Raw genomic sequence first — 23,487 nt, forward strand, 5'->3', positions numbered from 1 at the left:
CCACTCGCGATGCATATGCAGCAATGTGTACCATCTACAAGATGCACTGCAGGAACTCACCAAGGCTCCTTTTGACCTCTCATTCTGTACCCACGACCACAAACTATCGTATAAAAGGACATGGGCAGCAGATACATGGGAAGACCACCACCTGGAAGTTCCCCTCCCAAGTCATTCCTCATCCTGACTTGGAAATATGTCTGCATTCCTTCACTTTCTGGATCAAAGCCATGAAACTTCTTCACTAACAACCCTCTGGGTGTACCTATACCACATAGTCTGTAACAGTTCAAGAAGGCAACTCACCGCCACCTCCAGGGCAGTTTGGGATAGGCAATAAATGCTGGCCTAGCCAGCGACGTCCACATACTATTTTGTATTGGGAGTTCTTTGCTGGTTTCTAAAAGAATACCAATCCCCAGGTTTATTATTCTTTTAGAACATGTTTTGATAACTTTCCAACTCCCTGATGCATCAGTGTCTGGACTTCTCGTTCTTTGAGCTGGAGCTATTACCGCAGATATGCTGGCATGGATCATGTTGGTTTCAAACAATTCCTGCATGCTGGAGTTGTAAAAAGTTACCTGCCCTTTCTACTTTATTGTGTTCTATTTAACTAGTTATTTTTGTAGTTTAGAACTATCACTCCACTGTTATCTGTAGTTATATTAACTATTTTAACTAGTTGAGCTGTACATGGGTTAATTGATTTGTGGGATGTGGCAGTCAGTGGCTCGGCCAGCATATATTGTCCATCCCTAGTTGCCCTTGAGAGGTGGTGGTAAGCAGACTTCTTTAACCACTGTAACCCCTGTAGGTGTATCCACAGTGTTGGTAGGAAGGGAGTTCCAGGATTTTGACCCTGCGACAGTGAAGGAATGGCGATATATTTCCAAGTCTGGGTGGTGTGGGTCTGGGAGGGGACCCTCCAGGTGGTGGTGTTCCTAGTTATATAGCAACCTTGCCTTCTAGATGGTTGTGGGTTTGTAAGGTGTTTCCCAAGGAACCTTGGTGAGTGCCTGAAAGGCATCCTTATGCAATTCTAATAAACTCGCAGTACTGTACCAGTTTAAATTACTGACCACTTGTCTCTATGCTCACCAAATTAATGCTTTTGAACAATTACGAATTCTAAAGTTATCCCTCTTTTTCTCATCACAATTTGGCTTTATCTCCACCCTGTGCTGCTATTTTGCTGCTGCAAAACTTGATTTATGGTAGCTGGTGACTCGCACCCACTGTTAACTGCTAAGTTAGCTTCCAGGTGGTAAAGGCTCCTCGGGCACTTCCCAAACCATCTTAAGTTGCTCCATCAAAAACTTTCCTTCCATCATAAGGTCAGAAGTGGGAATGGTCAATGATGATTGCACGGTGTTCAACACCATTCGTAACTCCTCAGATGCTGAAGCAGTCCATGTCCAAATGCAGTAAGACCTGGGTGATAGCCAGGTGTAGGCTGAAAAGTGGAAAGTTTGTGCCACAAGTGGTAGACAAAGACCAACTCCAACAAGAGACAATCTAACCATTGCCCCATGATATTCCGTGGTATTGCCATTGCTGAATCCCCATTACCAACATCCCGGGAGCTACTATTGAACAGAAACTGGATTGGACTAGCCATATAAATACTGTGGGTACAAGAGAAGGCCAAAGGCTTGGAATTCTGCAGTGACTAACTGACCACCAGACTCCCCAAAGCTTGTCACAACAAGGCACAAGTCAGCAGTGTGATAGAAGACTCTTCCTTTCGAGCCCAAAGTAGGCGCGATACCACCCAGACAAGGCAGCTGACAGCCCTTCCACAAACATTGACTCTCGCCACCACTGACGAGCAGTGTACCATCTACAAGATGCCCTGCAGCGCCTCCTTATGCAGCACTTTCCAAACCCTTGACCGCTATCATCTAAAAGGACAGGAGCAGCTGTGAACACCACCACCTCGACGTTCCCTCCAAGTCACCCACCATCATGACTTCAAAATATATTGCCGTTCAATCACTGTCACTTTGTCAAAATCCTGGAACTCTTTCCCCAACAGCACTGTGGGTGCACCTATACGTCAGGGACTGCAGCAGTTCAAGAAGACAACTCGCCACCACCTTCTCTAGGGCAATTAGGGAAGGACAATAAATGCTGGCCAAGTCAGCGCGGCCACATCCCGTATTTATTTTTAAAGGTAGATCTGTACATTATAAATTCAGAAAATGTACACAGCACAGTTGGATTGTTAACCAACTTTATGAAGACATGAGTTAAACAAACTTGCAGCATATTTCATTCTGCAGCAGTACTGTTTTGATGTATCAAGATTTCATGATTTATTTTAAATTCTACTTTGTGTCCTCTTAATAAATCACTATTCTGTTGTTGAATTCCTAATCTAATCTATGGCCGCATTTTTGAGTATTAACAAAGGTTTAACTTTTATATCATAACCATTGATCATTGACTCAGATGGCACTTTAAGAGTCAAAGTGCCTTGGGTTCAAGGACCGCTGCAGGATCTAACCTGAGTTGGCACTAAATTATTGCGTGTTGTCTATGATCTTTTCAGATGAAACATTAAATCAAGTCCTATCGTTTTATTTGGGTCATTGTTGAACAAAAAAAAAAAATGGCATTTTTTATTCCAAGAGCAAGCTTTTTAATTCCTTGGCAAACATTTGCCTCATTTGAAACATATTGACTGAGCATCTCATTGACCAGTTTTTAATACTGAGATGCTCAGTCAATATGTTTCAAATGTCCCTTGAATTTCACCTGATCTGGTTATTGTTGGTTGCAACTGTATTGATGCATGTTGCTCTTTATGATGTGATGTAATGTCCCAACAGCATTGCCAATACTGTGGGTATTTCTATTTATCTCAGTGAACCACAAACCTTCTCTTATATTGGTCAAATGACCACACAACTAGTTAGTCAGTTCAAAAGATGGATTCTTTACATATACAAGGGTTACTTTGACATGCAAGCACAATATCTACTACGACTTAAACTACACCTATCAGCTACAATAACCTATACTTGATTTCAGGGCGACCGGCACTGTTCAAATGGATACGGCCTTTATCTGGATTTCACTTGGCTGGTTCGAAGAAAGTGTCTCTATCTCTGCTGGGCTCATCCATCAGGTAGCGATCGTTGGTCTTGAACTTGGCTGGCTGTTCTTGCTACAGTTGGCTGGCACAGGCCGGATTCAAAGGAGGCTGGTACAGGCCAGATCCAAAAGAGAGACAACACATGGCTGTGTCCCCTTTTTCCCTCTGGAACTTTGTGCTCTTTGGGGCAGCCCTTGATCTTGGACCCAATAGTTTGACAGGGGTCTCATCCCTGCCTTCGATTTCGGCCAATAAAGGGGCGGGTGCCTTGGTAGCTGGGTAGGTCATTAGTGGACATTGACCTTGGCAGTCAGGCTCTCTGAGTAAAGGGAGTGGCACCGATCAGTCTGTGGCTGTACTGGTTTCTTGATTGGAGTCCTATTGTTCTGGGGAACGGGCCATTAAAATGCAAACGAGCGGGGGTTTCGATCGGGTCTAGCTACCTGCGTTTCAAATACACAGAGGTTCTGTATCTGTCTGAGTCCTGGGTTGGCCATAATTCCCATGGTCCTTTGCAAGTGGCCATCTCAGATGTGCAGCAATGTGAAATAAAAAGTGCTGAGTGATGACCATTGGCAGTTATCATAGTTTACAGCAATGTTTTTCCTGTGCAGTGAAAAGATGGAGTTGCTTCATTTACCAATCTCCCATTCTTCATTCTTCACCTGCATCCTCTCCCAATTTCAATCTGCAAGTCTGGTATTTATTTGACACTGCACACTTGCGCACTGTCTCCGATTAAATCATGGTCAGGATTATCACTGTAGTAATTTAGCTATATTTTGCAATCTGAATTGGAATAACTATTATTTATGAGGGGGCACTGTCAGAAAAGACATTGGCCCAGGTCTTCATATCAGTGTCACAGCGGATACATTTGAATTTGACGCCGACCAAATTTAATCAGCCCACTTACCATTTTACTGTACCCATGTAAAAACCAGTGTAAGTATAGAAGGGCTCTCAACCATTCGGAGAATTGTTGCCAATTGGCACCGGAGTCACCAATAATGTTGCTCTTTTTATGAGTGGAATACTATCCCACCAGCATCACCAATAACGTTGCCAAATTAACTAGATATGGCAGTTATTAATGATGGTTTTCAGAGTTGCCAGGTATCAAATGATACCACCACAAGGCTTTAGCGGATGTCGATGAAAGACCAAACAACCAGTTAGTCAGTTCAAGTTCAAAGATAGTTGATATACACACAAGGATTACTTCGACTTGCAACATAAAACACTACAAGTTAAACTACATCTAACAACTGCAATAACCTATACTTAAGAGCAACCGGCTCTTTGCAGATGAACAAGGTCTTAGTTCGGATCTTGCGTGGCTGGGTCGAAGAAGTGGCTTCATTTCTCCTGGGCTCATCTGTCTAGTACCGATTGTTTGTCTTGAACTTGTCTTCTGAGGGACACTTGGTTTAAGGTGTAGGCCGGGGCCAAGAGAGACTGAACACATGGCTGTGTCTCTTTTTATCCTTCTGGGATTTCGCGCTCTTTGGGGCGGTCCTTAGCTTTGGACCCAATAATTCGACAGGCTTCGATCACTGCCTTCTATTTTGGCCTATAAAGGGGTGGGTGCCTTGATGGCTGGGCGTATCCTGAGCGGTCATTGACCTTGGCTGTTTGGGCTTTCTTAGCAAAGGGAGTGGTGCTGGTTAGTCTGTATCGGTTACCCGAGAGCAGTCCTTTTTGTTCTGGGGAAATGGGCCATTATAATGCAAACGAGCGGTGGTTTCGATTGCATCTAGCTATCTGGGTTGCAAATACACACACAAGCTCAGTGTGTCTGAGTCCTGGGTTGGCCATAATTCCCATGGTCCTTTGGGGGTGGCCATCTGCGATGGCTACAGAATCATCTTCTGCCAGTTCCACCAACTCCAGCATGATTCCACCATCAAATAAACTCTTCCCCCCTCTGCCCCTGTCAGCATTTTCTCTGGGATACCCTGGTCCACTCCTCCATCAGCTCCAACACCTCGCCCTCTTCCCATGACACCTTCCCTTGCAATCACGGAAGGTGTAACGCCTGCTTACATCTTCTCTGCTCACCATCTCAGGCCCTAGACACTCTTTTCAAGTGAGGCCGTGCTTCACGTGCACCTCCTTCAAGCTGGTCTATTGCATTTGCTGCTCTCAATGCGGTCTACTCTACATTGGAGGAACAAAACGAGATTGGGTGATCGCTTTGCAGAACACATCCGGTCCAGCCGCAAGTAGGTCCCAAACTTTCCTGTCACCTGCCATTTCAACACGCTGTTCTGCTTTTTCATATGTCCGTCTTTGACTTGCTGCAGTGTTCAAGTGAAGCCCAGTACAAACTAGAGCAACAGCACCACCTCTTCCATTTAGGCACGTTACTGCCTTCTGGACTTAATATTGAATTCATCAGCTTCAGACTGTGAACACTCTCCTCCACCTTCACCTCATTTTTATTTCCATCCATTTATTTTCATTCCTTCCATTGATCTGTTTTTCCTTTGCCATAGTTTCCCCCCCTCTGACACCACTCACCATTGTTCTGCCATGAATACGTTCTAATCTCTTCATGTGTCACTATCAGCACCTTTAATAGCCTTAATCACTGCCACTTACATTCCCTTTGTCTTTCTGCCCATGAAATCTGACCCCAATTTCAGTTCTCTCCATCTTTGAAAAGAGTCATCCAGACTCAACGGAAGCTCCTTTCTCTCTCTGCAGGTGCTGTCAGGTCTGTGATTGTCCAGTATTTTCTGTTTTTGTGTAAGTACAGCACAAATGGCCCAAGTCTCTGTGGATATGACCACTTGATGTAGGAATAATGCAGCAGTCTGGGCAGGGTCAACCAACAATCAGGAATTTAAACTTCCTGTGTAAGTACTGTGGATATGTGTATGCCGGGACTTCCTCTGGGTCCTGACGAGCATCAGCAGCGTGACAGTATGCTCTAAGGGCTGAATGGCCTACTCCTAATTCACTAATGGTGTTGGAGGCCTCTTCCCATGCCAGAACATTTGTGCCATTTAAAGTTACTGGAATTGGATAGTTTGAATATTTTTTTTTCTTGGAACCATCTTCTGTCTTTGTGTTAAATTCAGATACATAATTTTGCAAGCAATTCTTGTTTAAAATTAGGATTATTTTAATCTGAGTTTTAAAAAGTGCTAGTGTAATGGAGTATCCATACCAGCAAGATGGTGCCGGAGCGTGATGACTCTCTTGCGAGCTCTCTCACACAGATCCTCTTCGTACATATCTTGTACATTATGTATTTATGTATGTCCTGTGTTTTATTTTCGTGTACAAAATGATCTGTCTGGACTATACACGGAACAATACTTTTCACTGTACCTTGGTACACATGACAATGAAACAAATCCAAATCCTAATGTTTATTCTTATTGTATGTGCCTGTATGTCATTGTCATGTAAATGTGCTCTGGCACCTGGGGGAACTGACTGAGAAGCTCCAACTCTCGAAAGGGAGCTTCGGTACCTGCAGCGGCGTGATTTACTTCACAGAGACCAAGATGTTCTCCCAGCTTCCTGGACACGCACACTTTTAGACAGAATGGTAATGCTGGACTGGACAAATGTGGCAACATATATGGACGACTTGTAGAAAAGATCAGGATCCTGCTGGATGAAACGTGATGGAAATGTGGGGAGGAACTGGGTGTGGACTCTGGAGCAAGGCACTGCACAGGGTCAACTCTACTTCCTCTTACACTGGGCTACGTCTAATGCAACTCATGTTGCAAAGAGTGCACCTATCCAAGACCCAGATGAGCGGATCCTTCCCTGGGTTGGAGGACAGGCGTGAGTGGTGTCGGCCCTGCCAAGCACACCCACATGCTCTGATCCTGCCCCAGGCTTGATGAGTTCTGGAGAGCATTCTTTGAGGCCATATCCATGGTTTTGAGGGTTAGGATGGAGCCATGGCCATTTGTGGCGATCTTAGGGGTTATTTGAGTACCCAGAGCTCTTCACAGGAAAAGGAGCGGAGGCCCTGGCCTTCGCCTCCCTGATTGCCCGGTGGAAACTTGTGCTCTGATGGACGTTGGCAGCGCTACCCAGAGCCTCGGAGTGGTTCTCAGATCTGGCAGAGAAATAAAATTCTCAGTCAGAAGATCTGAGAAGAAATTATAATGATTCATGGACAAAATGTACTGATCTCTCCAAAGACCTGTTCGTAACCAGCAACTAGGGGAGGGATGGGTGGCACAGGCTGGGGGAAGGGAGAACATCCGGAGGAAAGGGGGGGGGGGGGGGGCGGCAGAGAAACGCATGCAACATTGAGGAGAAATTGGGAGGCTGGCCCTACTGCTTAAAGGGCACAGGCTCTGCCCACATAAGAGGCAGGGGAGACGGAGCACCTGTCTCATCCTCTGTAACTGATGGACTAATTTGATTCCTTCAGTCACTGTAAATAATATATTCTCTTTACTATGCACACCATTTTAAATAAGGTGACGTTATAACTTGAGCTATGGTCACAGACACTGTGACAACCTGTAATACATATAGAATCAACAGTGCAGAAGGAGGCCACTCAGCCCATCGAGTCTGCACCGGCTCTTGGAAAGAGCACCCCACCCAAGCCCACACCTCCACCCCGTTCCCATAATCCAGCCAGAAATCGAACCTGGGACCCTGGAGCTGTGAAGCAATTGTGCTGACCACTATGCTACCATGCTGCCCCTTTTTATTCTGGTTTGTAAATTTTGAGAGCAAGTGCTAAAATTCCAACAAAACTATTATTTTTTAAAAAAGTAAATGTGCTCTATAGAGCAAGGGTTAATGCGGAACTGGAGAATAGCACCACCCGCAATATGATATAGAGTCACATGGTGATAGACTCTCAGAACAGCCTAGAAGGAGCCTACATGGGAGCAGCACCATGCTTAGCTGTAACAGGGATATGTACATGTTAATGATTAATGAGGGGCTGATTTAGCACGGGGTTAAATAGCTGGCTTTTAAAGCAGATCAAGGCAGGCCAGCAGCACGGTTCAATTCCCGTACCAGCCTCCCCGAACAGGCACCAGAATGTGGCGACTGGGGGCTTTTCACAGTAACTTAATTTGAAGCCTACTTGTGACAATAAGCGGTCTTCATTTTCATTATCAATAAATGGTTCATGTTTAAACATACAAGTCTCAAGATCTCATCAATAAGACACCAAACAATCCTATTGCACTCACTGCAATTAATTTAAGAAAAAATAATATTGATTTGGTAAAAGGCCGTAATGTAACTTAAAACTGATCTTGCGTAACTTAAAACTGATCTTACGGGAATCAGAATGTACTGTAATAATAGCTTGTGATTTAGTTAAAGGAATGACTGAAAACTTTGCTACCTACAATATCATTGCTGACCTGTAGAGGAAATTGTTAACTGATTGTAGTGGTTGATGATGGCAGTAATACACTAGTGCAGAGAGGAATACCATAGTGATCTTGCATGCATTCCTATTAAATTGATGTGATTCATTGAGACAGTTGGGTAAATTAGACAAGGCAAGTTTCCCCAACGCAAACCTATTAAAATTAGTGAATGTTATATTAATCATGGTGAGCTGGAACATTTGAGCAGAAGCTGCTGAAAGTAAAGAAGTTACGTTTTCTTTTACAAAACCAATATGCGGTGAAGTTTGAAATAAGAACATAAAATGCTGGCGATACTTGGCAGCATCTGTGGAGAGAAAACCAGTTCATGGTTTGGGTCTGGGACCTTTCGTCAGAACATAGACCAAAAGAATTAACTCTATTTTCCTGTCCAAGGATGGTACCTTAACGGCTGGTACTTCCTGCATTTCTTTTTTTAAAATTGGATCTTTTGTCTCCTTGGGGTGACCGGAAGTGCTTCACAGACAATTGAGTACTTCTGAATTGTAGTCACTGTTGTAATATCAGGAAACACAGCTATTTTCCGTACAGCCAGATCCCACAAACAGCAATGAGATCATTGAGTCAGCAGTCTATCTCTCTCTCTCTCTCTCTGTCTCTCTCTCTCTCTCTCTCTCTCTCCAGCAGTGCTTAGAATGAGGAGGTGGATCCATCGAAGTTGTGCGGTGGGAGAGGAAAATACAAAGCCGTGGTGGAGTGATATTTTGAGTGCTGATCTTCTGTCAGAACATGGTTCTGGTGATAGCTATCAATGGCCAGGCTATTTAGTAGTTTCGCTTTGACCTACATCTGCAGATCTTTCCTTCCTCCCACAATCCATTTTTTGCTCTTTTTCTTCAGTTTAACCTTTTTCCAATATTCTAGCCAGTTTCATATTTTTGAATCCCCCCCCCCCCCCCCGCTGAAATATTGGCTTTGTTTTTCTGTTGTGCAGTCTTCTTGTAGACAGAGAAATATTATTTAATTCTGGAGTTAACTAATGTCAATGTTGCAAGCAGAAGGCTGCAGATTCTCCAAGAGAAAAAGCAGATATTATTCCTGAGCTTGCAACAGTGGGGGGGGGGGGGGGGGGGGGGGGGGCCCATCCAGAGGCTGGAAAGGGAGTTACATTGGCAAGCTACAAGGAGGCCAGGAGCTCACCTGCAGACAGAATAGTTGTTTGGCAAAGTAGGTAGTATTTTATAGTCCAGTGGCATGACTAATGTGCCAATTACTGGGAAATGGGGACGGTTGTTAATTATAGAATATAAAAATCGTATTTTACCATGCTGGTATAAAGCAAAACAAAATATTAGTATTGGAACAGCTTTTCTGTTCTTATTGATCTGTGTTTCCTGTAAAATGTTAAACTGTGCAAGCAGCCTGAAAATTGCCATGCATAAATCAGTCTCACAAAAATATTAAACGGGCTGTTTGTTTAAATAAACCACCTGCGCAGTCAAAAAAAGAGAGGGAATGTTGCTAGTGTCATTCTCCACATAACTAGTGTAGTATTTACTTGCATCACTAAAAATATAGCTGCTGCCAACAAAATTAAAGCATGAAAAATTGGAGCCTGTTAATTCTGAATTCTTTTCATTTTGTAAATTAAACATTCTCGGTGTCTGTCTTTTGTATATTTAATATTTTTGTTCTCTTGACAGGTTCTGCATGAAACCTTTCCCAAGCATACATTTTTGATGAACGGCCTTATTCAGGGTGTAAAGGTAAGAATATTTCTGTAATTGCGTGCAAGTAAAATAAATCTCTGGATATAATGCAATTACTATATGATTTCAAATAAAGTGAACAAATTCAAACTCTTAAGCCCCCCCCCCCCCCCCCCCCCCCCCCCCCCCCCCTTCGGTCTACTGCTCATAGTATCACTGTCCTGTACCTTCTCTTAATCTTTCGGTGCTGGCTGCCACCTTGCCCCGGGCCTGGCTGCTGGGATCCCTTACTTTAGTTACAAAATATATATAGACAACGTGGTAGATTGCTCTGCATTGCTAGGAATTCCTTAGTTTTCAATCACAATGTGAAATGTTTTTCACAATGAAACTCAGGAAGTCTTAATGTTGCTACCACGGTATCTTTGCATCTTTTGCCTCTCTTGGAATGTGAAACTGTTCAGTCTGTGTGTGATCTGGCAGATTCAACATATTAAAAATGTAACTGAATACTTGTGGAATAGAGACGTAGATGTGTGTGAGATTTCAGGTCCAGTCAGCACTAGTTATTGAGCATGACTGCGAAAGGAATGCCCTGGATAAACAGACTTTATGGTGCAGATGGTATTTGCCAAATTTATTGCTTTCACTCCAGAGGATTTCTGCAGCTTGTCAAAACAACAACAATGTGTACTGTACCATGCTGGAACCTGTTATAACCGTTGAATTGTGACTTTTGGGAGTGTTTCCACTTTTTTTGCATTGTATTTAAATATTATTTCCATACCCCTTGTTGACAGTGCAGTGCTCTAATTGAAGATTTCAATTCAGAATCAAGAGTACAAAATTGCTCCAAACATATTAGGTTACTTTCATTTACCTCCAAAATCTGACTTGCTGAAATGTTTGCAGGACTCAATGCCAGACATGTAGGCATCACTTTCGCAAGCAGTGAAAGAAAATCAGTGGGATTCAACAGCCAAGTTTGCATTATTTGAAGGCAGTGTAACTCCACTCTGTTCCATATACTTAAGCTGCATTAATTAGCTGTACAGTGTTTTCGACAGGTTGATTTCAAATTTTAATCATTTTTAGATGTGATGTGCAGTATTTAAGAGAACTAATGTCACTGATTGATTAGGCTAATTTATATCAGCAGAATATATGGAAGAGCTGGGTAAAATAATACCTCTCACTGAAACCTTATTTCTGGCACTTAAATTTTTGAAAGCTCTAATTCTTTGTTTTGAGAAGAATTGCAGATTTTGGCTTCCCTGATGCAAAAGCCATCGTGCATTTATTGCCTTGGTTGAGAAAACTGAATGGGATGATCCCATAATGGAATTCTGGCTCAAATGACCGTAACTCTTTTTTATAAAACGTGGAGGGACAGAGTCACAGGACCATTAATTAGGTTTAATAATAAAAAAAGGTTTATTGTACATGTAAACTGGATCATGATACAACACACCTTTACTCTCCCTTTTTTAACAATTACACAGGTTTTAGGATTAACACTGATTACAAAATTCATGTTAATCTACAAAGGTTTAATTAACGCACAATCTTTTTTTTAAGCACACTGGGCAAATACTCTCCATTCTGAACCCCAAATTAATGTTTGTGAATGTCTCCTCGGGGTCCTCCAGATGATTGTCATATGAGAGATTCCAAACTCCACTCCCAAAAACATACTTTAAAATCTACTCTCACAATTGTGCTTTGCCTTCGCGGATTGCATTCTGCAATCCACATGAGATTTTCCAAGTTACACTTTTAAACAAAGCTTCCGCTCCACATTTAACAGTGAATCAAGTGCAGTATTTTGCATCAACCCCTTTAGGATTTCTTTGTCTATACTGCTGTGCACACTGCTCTTAATTGCTTTTACACTCACTTCCAAGACTGTACTAAAATGGCATCAGATGTTTGATTTACCTTTTTGAAGTCTGCTGTCCAACATAAATCTGCAATTGTTTCTTTAACAGCGAATACTTTGTTTACTCTTCCTTTACTCTTCCTTTACTCTTCTGAGCAATACCGTGGTCTCTTCTCTTTACTCCAGTCATATTAAGCATTCTTTCTGTCCCAGTTCCCTGGTTATCTGGACTGTAACTTGTGCTTTAGGAAGCCTGCCTCTTTGCAGCTCCCATCCTGTCTTCTGGCAGAGTTGAGAGATGTTCACTCCCCGAGGTCCTGTCTAACTGCCCACCAATTCACCCAAAACTTAAAAGCCTTTTTTGTTTTTACGAGGGCCCCCAGTTGCAAAGCATACCGTTAATCTATTTATCCTTCATGCTGTAACCCCCCCCCCCCTTCACATCTTTTGTCTCGCGTGAATCTAAGTACAGGTTAAAATCACCTTAAAGCTGTACCTTATTTTTGAATATTTACCAAAATATAAATCCTTTATAATGAACAGCTTATTGCAGCAATGTATAAATTATCTGCTCTACTGCAGATGGGTCTAATTTTGTGTTTTCTCCTTTTTTTAGGGTTTTTTATCATTTATGAGTGCTCCGCTAATAGGTGCTTTGTCTGATGTGTGGGGGAGGAGATCATTCCTCTTGCTGACGGTGTTCTTCACTTGTGTTCCAATTCCTTTAATGAGGATAAGTCCATGGTAAGGACTGTAGGTTAGAATTGTGGAATCTATGTGTTCACATATAAACATCTGGCAGCAGAAACAACCTACAATACATTTTGACTATTTTGCTATTTTTAATAAACAGATTGCATTGTGACCATTTGCTGCCATGGTTGCTGCACATCAGCAATGAATGATTAAGCTATGAGACAATGTTTTAAATAAAAATAGCATTTGAGGTCAGATGGGCAGCACGGTAGCACAGTAGTTAGCACTGTTGTTTCACTGCGCCAGGGACCCTGGTTCAAATCCCAGCTTGGGTCGCTGCCTGTGCAAAGTCTGCACGTTCTCTGTGTCTGTGGGTGTCCTCTGGGTGCTCGGGTTTCTTCCCACAAATTCCGAAAGTCTTGCTTGTTAGGTGAATTAGACATTCTGAATTTTCCCTCTTTGTACCCGAACATACTGGAGTGTGGCGACTAGGGGCTTTTCACAGTAACTTCATTGCAGCGTTAATAAAAGCCTACTTGTGACGCTAATAAAGATTATTATTATTATAGGAGGAGGGAACATTAAAAATTCAGAGCTTGGTTTTTTAAATAGCACATCTGATCTCTTTTTTTTCCTGACTTCAGGTCAAATCTGGCACAACCCGCTTGGACCATGAATGTTTTCTTTACAGGTCAGCAGCAAATCCAAATCTTTATAATCTGAAAACATCGGCTTCAAATTTAGGAAGGAGCAAACCAGTTAGAAAATCCAAAAACTCTTATTGCAAAATTCATTCTAAAAGGCATCCATGTGAATCCTTAGTTGTCTCATCAGTGCCTTGTGCCCACTGGACTGCTTAGTGCTGGGATAGTTGGCTGGAGGATTCCAATGCATTAATTATCCCTGTCAACATACAATCAAGTGATTCCTGCGCAAAATGAGATGTCTGGAAGATTGTGTCACCAAAAAAACTGTTGAATGCCAGTATCACTCTTTCTAGGTTCAACTCTAATTTTCAAATTATGTTTCGAGATAAGCTTTGTAATATTAAAGTAAAATAAACATGCTTGTAAAAGTAAATCTTACGGATTGAAGTGAAATGCTAATTTTAATTTATAATGAAAGTGTCATTTGTTGTGCTTCTTTCCTTACTCTTGTTTCTGTTTGTTTTTGTAGGTGGTATTTTGCTGTTATTTCGGTGTCTGGTGTTTTTGCAGTTACGTTTTCAGTAATATTTGCATATGTAGCTGACATTACTCAAGAACACGAGAGAAGTACAGCATATGGGTTGGTAAGATGCACTTTTTATACTTTGCACATATGACCCTGAAAGTTTTGCATTTGTTTTGAGGTGCCTTTGTTTTCCCCCCCTCTATTTACACCCTCATCTTTCTTCAGTCTGCTGTGTATAGATTCCTGACTCCAATCCTGATTCGACATGTATGTTTTGATAGGCTGAATCATGCCTGTCCTTTGCTGAGTGCTGAGGTGGTACACATGATGCTTCAGGACTAGATTTTTAAATCTTCCTTAAGTCTCACCTGAGCCTGTAATCTTGGTCCTGGAAGAATTTTAATTAAAATTTAAAGAGAAATTCCAATTAAGGGGCAATTTAGCGTAAGTGAGACCCACGCAGACACTGGGAGAAGTCCCCTGGAAGAATAACACTAGCATCTAACATTGGGATTCTAAAACTGACTTCCCAAGAGAGACCAAACTAGTGTTTCAATGAGTAAAACTTTCTAATGAGTCAGAAGACCACAAATCATCATCTAGGTTGACACTTCGTAGCATTTCCAGTACTCCACTGCTGTCTTATGGATCGCCCATTGTAAAAATAACTTCAGAGCTGTAAGGATTCGCCAAGGAGAAGATATAAAATTGAATCAAACTGCAGCAGAGCAGGCAATTTATATGTAACTACATTTACCTTTTCAGGTGGATACAAAAGATCACCCAACACACACTCTTTAGAAGAGCAGGCAAATTCTACTCGATGATTTGGCCAATATTTATTCTTCAACTGATTTGTCTGTTGTCACCCCATGGTTGTCACGTTGCCCGTTGGGTTTTCGACAATATCTATACTTTAAAAGGCTGATACGCACCCTGAAATGAATGTCTTGAAGTTGTGAAAGGCGGTCTATATATGCAAAGTCTTTCCTTTCTTACCTGTCAAGCCCACCGTTTTTCTTCAAACCGACCTCTTGAGTATAGCTAAGTACCATATCAGGTAGATAAATATTGATTTGGGATTCCACTGCCATTTCACATTTGAACATTAACTGAAATGGTTCCATCTAAATGCTTTCCGATCTTACAAAAGTTTCTACAAAATGTACACAACTGTGAAATATGTTACTCCAATTTTTTGCTCTGCAGCATTTTATTTGAGGTAATTCCACACTTTTAAGTGGTGGCATCGAGTTCGTTTATTTTCCATTACTTTCTGGTGGCCTGAAAGGTGCAGTGTTTGGCATTTTGAGTGGCATTGAGAAGCTTTAGCATTGTAGTAATTGGCGGACAGCCGCAATTTGTTTAAACCGCTCCATTCTTTGGAATATTGGACTCTGCAGGAGCTTTATGGGAAAAAGATTATAATTCTGCAGATATGTCATTCGACTTGATGCAAAGGGAAATTTCCACAGGCAAAGATGTGACTTGCGCAGGTAATCTGGGAGCCCTGAAGAGTAACCCAATTTACAGTTGCTGTATATACTGAAACAGGGACATTGTGAATTGGTGAAGGACAGTCAATGCAAGCCCTTTATCAGGAAGTACAGTTTCACTGAAGCAGAAGTAAACATAGCAAAATGATGAAGCAGTTTTCACATACTTGGCATCTGTCAAAACGATAGTTACAAAATGATTTATCAGTTCTTTTCAGTTGTTTAAATTGCCCATTTTCTTGATTGTAACACTTTTGTGGGCAAGGCAAACTGAGTCCTTGCCTCGTATTTCGGGGAAATAGTAATTTTACTAGAAGCTAATATTTTCTCTCTTTTGAGCCCTGAGCTGAGACGAAGGATGATCTTTAAAAAAAATATATATAGCTTTTACAAATAGAAGTGAGTACAGACATAAGGGAGCCGATAGCATTTTGGATTCATAAATTAGAAGATTCGAATGCAGGAGCAAAGTAATACATTTGGTAGAAAATATTATTACGTCATAGTACTGTTTGTTGCCACATTATAAAAACTTCAAAGCAATAGGGAGTCTCCAAAATAACAGGATGAGAAGCTATAATGTGACTTGAGATGCTAAGACTGTTTTCTACAAAGGAGAGATTTGTTAGTTCTTAAATAAGAGTTTAGGTAATTGAAGAGGAAAAGACTGCTTCCTCTGAGGAGATTGTGACAAAGTGATTGTTCCCTTAAAACATCTATTGTGAGCAAGGGGAGCGATTAAAATCAATTTCTTTTAATGTGGGTGTGGTTGCGGCAGAGACCATTCAAAGGAAAATTGGATAAATACTTAAAACAAAGGAAGACATTGGGCAGCAAGATAGATGGGCACAGTCAAATGAGGTTTAATTATTGTAGCAAACAACCAGCATAGACTAGGTGTCCCAAATAGCATATAAGAACATAGAAATTAGGAGCATCAGTCAACCATTTGTCCTTTTCAGCCTGTTCCATCATTCAATAAGATCGGCACTGACCAGATTGTGGCCTTATTCCACTTTTCCACCAGCTTCCCATAACCCTTAATTTCCTTCTGTACTATAAACTGCAATAGTTCTAAATTAAACTGCCCATCACAAATGAGTTTCAGGGAAACATACAAACTGCGAGCAGATTTTCTTGACAATCTTTACACCTATGGAAAAAGCAACTAGTGTGAAATGAAAACCATAGACAGGTGCAATAACCTAATCTTTCCAGTGATTCAATGTTCGCTACTCACCTTGATGAGCTTTGCATCTTAAAAGCCACTCAGATTTAAGATAATTAGCAAAAAAAGCAATGCCAACCTGAGCTTTTTCACACAGCGAGCGGTTAGGATTGGCGACATGAGGGCAGCACGGTGGCGCAGTAGGTTAGCCCTGCAGCCTCACGGCGCCGAGGTCCCAGGTTCGATCCTGGCTCTGGGTCACTGTCCATGTGGAGTTTGCACATTCTCCCCGTGTTTGCATGGGTTTCGCCCCCACAACCCAAAAATGTGCAGGCTAGGTGGATTAGCCACACTAAATTGCCCCTTGATTGGAAAAAATGAATTGAGTCCTCTAAATAAAAAAAAATGATTGGTGACATGAAAAGCTTTTTCACGCAGCAAATAGAATCTGGATCTGGAATGCACTGCCTCAAAGTGTGATGGAGGCCGGTTCAATCGAAGCATTCAAAGGTGAATTAGACTGTTGTCTGAAAAGGAAGAAAATGCAGGGTTACTAGGGAAATGATGGGAGAATGGCATGAGGTTAATTGCTCCTACGGAGAGCTAGCACAGATGCAGTGGGCCAAATACCCTCCTGTGCATTAACCGTTCTGTGATCCAGCTCACATAGGTAGCTCATCTGTGACCTACACAAGTAGAAAATTGTATTTCGCATTCACAGAGGCAAGCTATTCCCAGCAAGTGATAAAATGGTTGCTAAGCTGACCAGAAAAAATTCAATGAACTGAATCATAGAATGGTTACAGCACAGATCATAGAATTTACAGTGCTGAAGGAGGCCATTTGGCCCATCGAGTCTGCACCGGCTCCGAGAAAGAGCACCCTACCCAAGCCCACACCTCCACCCTATCCCCAGAACCCAGTAACCCCACCCAACATTTAAGGGCAATTTTGGACACTAAGGTCAATTTAGCATGGCCAATCCACCACCTAACCTGCACATCTTTGGGCTGTGGGAGGAAACTGGAGCACCCAGAGGAAACCCATGCACACACGGGGAGGATGTGCAGACTCTGTACAGACTGACCCAAGCCGGAAATCGATGGGGCAGTTCGGCTTGTTGTGTTCGTGTTGGCTGTCTGCAAGAAAACTCGGCTAGTTCCACCTGGAAACCCCCTCTCTTTTTTTTTTCCCCCCTCTATTCAGCTGCTTATCCAATTCCCTTTATAAAACCACAGTTGAATCCACCTGCGCAAAACTGAGACATTACAGATCGTAACCATTTAACACTTTAGATGGGGCTGGTTTAGCACAGGGCTAAATCGCTGGCTTTTAAAGCAGACCAAGGCAGGCCTGCAGCACGGTTCAATTCCCGTACCAGCTTCCCCGAATTTAGAATTGTATCCTCTATTTTGTGTTGTCTCTCCTTACTCTCCCTGCCAAAATGAATCGCTCACACTTTCTGAATTAAATTTAATCTGACTTGTGTTCACCCATTCCACCAACATGTCTCATCATGAAGCTCATCAATATGCTCCTCACAATTCTCAGTGCTTCCAAGTCTGTTTCATCTGCAAATTTAAAAATTGTGCCCTGTTCACACTAGTGTATATTGATCCATATTAAGAAAAGCAGAGGTCCTGGTTCCAACCCCCAATATATACGATAAAAGCCAGGGTATAAGCACTGGTTCAATGAGAATCTAAAAATAAGGTGCCAACCTGGTGAAGCTATAATACAAGACTACATGCATTCTAAACAGCAGACTGTAGATAAACTTTAGTGATCCTGGAGTGAGAGTAAAGTGGCCACACTAGTAGTGAATAATGGTGGTAATTTAAATAGTTGATGGGAGGAGGCTCCTCCATGGACACCCCTATCCTCCTGATGGCAGAGCCCAGTATACGATTGTAAAAGGCAAGGCTGAAGCATTTGCCATCTTCAACCAGAGGTGCGGAGTGGATAATCCACCTGTGTCTCATCCTGAGGTCCCCGACATCACAGCTGTTAGTCTTTGCAATTCGGTTCACTTCGCATGACATTGAAAATGGCCGAGCGCATTTGACATAAGAAAGGTCAATGGATCTGAGCTGCATTGGCTACTGCACCTCTAGACGAGCTGTTTCGTTGCACCCGCACCCCAGGATCAAGGCACTGGTTATGGCTAACAGCTATGTTGGACAGGTGTCATGTGAGAGTACCTTTAAGAAATGGGTGCTTGTCAGTGTGGGTGGAACTGGGGTGTCTGTCAACTTTTTGCTTTTGTTTTAGGCTGTTTTCTGCAAGTGAGTTTTAGTTTTGTTTTCCGTGTTGGAGCTGAAGCCAGACAGAGCAGGTGTACTATTGGTCTCTGGCATGAAAATACTATCTCTTCATCATTTGGTGAATTCAGAATTATAAATGTTCTCAGTAGTGAATGTAAACCTAATGTGCTTCTGTTAAAAGGTGTTTCTTTTGTCTTCTGGATGTTGTTTGGGAAGTTATTAAGGATGACTTGGTGTTGCATTTTTTGGGTGTTGTATTTGAATTGATGGTTGCTAAGATTTTCACTGTTTTAAAAAGTTAACTTGAGTTCATAGACTAAACATTGTTTTGCTTTAAAAATACTTTCCATTTCTGCTTTACCACACCTGTAGAGTGGGCTGTCTGCTCCCCATGCCACTATCTATTAAAAGTTGTGGGTCAGGTGAATTCCGTGATACACTTTGGGGTTCTCTAAACTCTGGCCCATAATAACGGGCCACTTGACTCTCAAAACAGCTCTCTATTCTGAGCTTTGTCACAGTAAGCAGCTACCAGGAGGGCAGAAGAAATATTTTTGGGACATCCTCCAAGCCTCCCTGGAAAAATGCAACATCCCCATCAATATTATGGAATCTCTTGCTTGAGACGGCCCAAACTGGAGAAGAACTGTCCATGGAGGTGTCAATAATTCCGAACATCTTCGATAGGGTCAGGTGGAGGCCAAGTGCAAACAGTGGAAGAAGTGTACCAAAATCTGAGCGTCTGTGCGTCATCAAACACTACTCCCACCTGTGGCAGAGTGGGCATGGTAGCACAGTGGTTAGCACGGCTTGGGTCACTGTCTGTGCGGAGTCTGCACAATCTCCCCATGTGCATGTGGGTTTCCTCTGGGTGCTCTGGTTTCCTCCCACAGTCCAAAGATGTGCAGGTTAGGTGGATTGGCAATGATAAATTGCCCTTAATGCCCAAAACATTCTGTAGGGTTACTGAGTCACGGGGATAGGGCGCAGACGTGGGCTTAAGCGGGGTGCTCTTTCCAAGGGCCGGTGCAGACTCCGTGGGCAGAATGGCCGCCTCCTGCACTGACCTTCTGTACTGTAAATTCTATGAATCCAGCATTGGACCTTTTTAGTGACCTCCGGACCCACTATCAATTATGAACAGACATTCGATCCATAAGTGTGTCTTGGTATAGCATAGTTATGGGCCCTGGGTGTATTTTGTCAATCTGGACTTTTCCATTACAGTGTAATGTACATTATTTATGCTGTTCAATATTTGAAGCAATTCTCTTACATAAAAAGTGATCCAGCAAGGTACAAGAATGTACTCCTAGGTACTTTTAGATAGCTCTTGAGTACTTTTGGAACTTATCACAACCTTATCTCCTCCACTTGCGTCCAAATTGCGTGAGCTCATCAGACACAACAACCTTTCACATAATGTTGCAATTGTTACTGATGTCAAAATACAGACTTCCGGCACCCAGTTTAACATTTCATCAGTTTGTAAAATGAAATATTACACTGGGAACATGATGTATGGAAAGAAATTGGATATTTGGTATTGTTTCAAAAACTGGAAGATGGGAAAAGAGGAGCAGCATATTTTTTGATCTTCCAATTAGCTGTTTAGTCTGTACTGGGGTTTAAACTGTAGATGTGATTCTGGTCCTTTGTAGCGTCACTACATTTCTTTGACCTCATGTGATATCTCTGTCCTGTTTGTCATTATACGTTGAGCTGTGGCCTTCTGCCAAGCCAGTGGTGTTACCACTCTGCAGTTAGGCTTTGAGTAGATGAAACTCGGTTGCCTTTTTCACGTTTTTGTTCAATTTCTGATTGTATTGCACAACCTTCTCCTAAGTATATGATAAACGTGGCTTATTTGCATCATTTACTAAAGATTAGACATGTTCAATTCATATTGAAATGAGCAGTTTCATTGCATGCAAGATCAATGGTTCATATTTGGTGATCAAAGCTGATTAATGCATGTGAAATATTGAATGATCTGCAGCAGGATGTGATGCTGTAACTTGGATGCCAAGTAGTGCTGAAATTCTGCTGGGCACCACTTACCATAAAATTAATAGAAAAACTCATTAGTATATTAAATTACATGGAATAGTCAGGTACAAGTTTGCTCTCTGTCCTTCACTAGCTGTTTACCAAGCAACTTAACGCTGCTCCTCGTGGAGGGTGGGAGGGAAAGTCAACCAGAGAAACTTTCTTTCTGATGAGTAGTTAGTGTGCCATTCCTAAAGACCCTGGAAGCACAATTCCTATCTGTTGCCCTAGATAGGAGATGAGAGTCAGAGATTCTGATGAAAATCAGTGAGTAAAGGGGCTACTTCAACTCCAGTGAGGACTGTTCTAGATTATCCTTTTATCTTTTCTTTCACTTGTATTAATTTGATTTCCTTCTTTTGCCTTTATCCTCAAACCTGATTCCATTTTTATCAACTTTGTACCTAGTTCGTTCGCTAATTTGAGGCTCCAAGTTATTTTGAGCTCTAAATTAATCTACCCGGCTAAGAAATATTTCTGCTTCCTGCTTACAGGATGCAAGACAAATGAAATCCGAGAGGAAAGATTAGCTGCTGTTATCAGCCCATTCCATCTGGACGTAGGGAAGCCTATGTGCATACACCGTTATCCCATGTAACACAAGATCACAGACCTGAAACACCACAAAATAAAGACCTGTTTCTGTCTCCACAGATGCTGTCAGGCCTTTGAGTATTTCCAGAATTTTCTGTTTTTATTTCAGATTTCCAGTTTACACAATATTTTGCTATTATGCTAGATTCCATAGATTTTAAATTCCCTGTGGGAAATGAAAGAGAAAGTAACAAATAGAGATGGTGGACTGGATCTTCTTGCTCCTGGGACTATTGGATTGCTTCGGTACAATGAAGATAAAAATATCAAGCCGAGAGGAACAGATGCCTTTACAGAAGCCTGCTTATTTTTTAACACCCGTTTATATTCAAGGCTGGAAAATCGGGCATGGTGCCTTATGACTGTTTTGAATAGTAAAACTCTGTTTGAATAATATTTAGACTATATACGCAAAGCACCTCAGCAACTCACCAAGGCTCCTTTTGAAAGCACTTTCCAAGCCCACCACCTAATAAGGACATGGGCAGCAGATGCATGGAAATATCACCACCTGCATGTTCCCCTCCAAGCTGCACATCATGCTGACTTGGAACTTTATCACCATTCGTTCACTGTCCCTGGGTCAAAATCCTGGAATTTCCTTCCTCATAGTACTGTGGGTGTACTTTTACCACATGGACTGCAGCAGTTCAATAAGGAGGCTCATCACCTTCTCAAGGACATTTATGGATGGCCAGTAAATGCTGGCCGAGCAATGCCCAAATCCCATGAATGATTTTTCTTTTTTTTTTAAAAAAAAAGCACATTAATTTATTGTAAAGCATTTAAAGAAGCAATCCCTTAACAGCATTTGTTCTCCATTTTGAACTAGTGTTCATAACTGAAATTGAAGGGCAGCACGGTGGCCTAGTGGTTGGCACAACAGCCTCACGACACTGGGGTCCCAGGTTTGATCCCGGCCTGGGTCATTGTCCATGTGGAGTTTGCACATTCTCCCCGTATCTGCGTGGGTTTCACCCCCACTACCCAAAAATGTGCAAGTAGCTACACTAAATTGCCCCTTAATTAGAAAAAATAATTGTGTAATCTAAATTTTTTTTAAAAATAACTGAAATTGACTTTGATTTTATCAGCAGGGCATATATTATTTTGCATTCTCTAATTTCACAGAATAGTAGATGTGTTTTAAAGTATTGTTTTTCCCTATTGCTCCTACATATTTTGCAAATAATATTGAATAGAATATATAGCCTGGATCATTTTGTTTCATGGAGTATAATTCTACTTATTTAATTTTACTTGCATTTCCTGATGAAAGAAAATTTATCTGTACTTTTACATAGAATTTTATTAATAATTTTAATACCTAAAAGTTTACATTTGCAGCTCTCGATCGCAACTTAGGCTATTGTGATCCAAAGAAACTGAAAATGAAGAAAACTAATATTCACAATGGTCTATATGTTTTCTAGTTTTATACTTTTCGCTTTTTAAAGGAGTTAATATATTACAAAAAGACCATGTCCTGTTTTATGTTTCATTGCAAAATAATTGCCAGATGATGGCTTGCTATTGCTGTTGGCTACACACTACATCATGCCAAGTGCAGTGTCATTAGTCATAGGAGAAGGGAAAAAGTGACTTGTGTTCGTGCAGCCCCAATATATTAGCTGTTATCAATGATCATCTGAAGAATTTGGTTCTAGTAATGAGTAACCAGCAAAAATTTAGATTTTAAAAAATGATATTGACCGACCTGATTTGTGAACCACTTCAGCAAAGTAACTCTTTTTACTTGATCTGTTTGTTGTCAAGCTGAGATTACAAATTTCATTTTGCATTTTAAACTGTTTAATTGTACAAATTAATTTTTTAAAATAAATATCACTATATAATGGGATTCTATGGCATCTGTCTCAAGTGGTGTCAGCACACTTTGTGATAAATCTGAGCCTTCAAGCAATACAGCTTTTCATCGAGTCTGGCAGCATTTTTGCTGGGTTGTATTCACTAGAATCATTATCAAGATTTCGGCTCCTGTTAAATCCATTTTGCCTCC

General features: G+C 41.6%; 1 protein-coding gene across 2 annotated transcripts in view; it reads left to right on the top strand.

The window, feature by feature from the left end:
- The window catches only part of LOC119970334 (hippocampus abundant transcript 1 protein-like), a 104,702-nt gene that overhangs the window by 44,028 nt on the left and 37,187 nt on the right, over nucleotides 1-23,487 (top strand). For both annotated transcript variants that reach the window (XM_038804776.1, XM_038804777.1), the window contains exons 3-5: nucleotides 10,143-10,205; nucleotides 12,644-12,771; nucleotides 13,900-14,014. In XM_038804776.1, the coding sequence (XP_038660704.1) occupies nucleotides 10,143-10,205; nucleotides 12,644-12,771; nucleotides 13,900-14,014 (306 nt within the window). The remainder of the gene's footprint in view (nucleotides 1-10,142; nucleotides 10,206-12,643; nucleotides 12,772-13,899; nucleotides 14,015-23,487) is intronic.

The sequence above is a fragment of the Scyliorhinus canicula genome, chromosome 8 (genome assembly GCF_902713615.1).
Source record: "Scyliorhinus canicula chromosome 8, sScyCan1.1, whole genome shotgun sequence".
Classification (NCBI taxonomy): domain Eukaryota; kingdom Metazoa; phylum Chordata; class Chondrichthyes; order Carcharhiniformes; family Scyliorhinidae; genus Scyliorhinus; species Scyliorhinus canicula.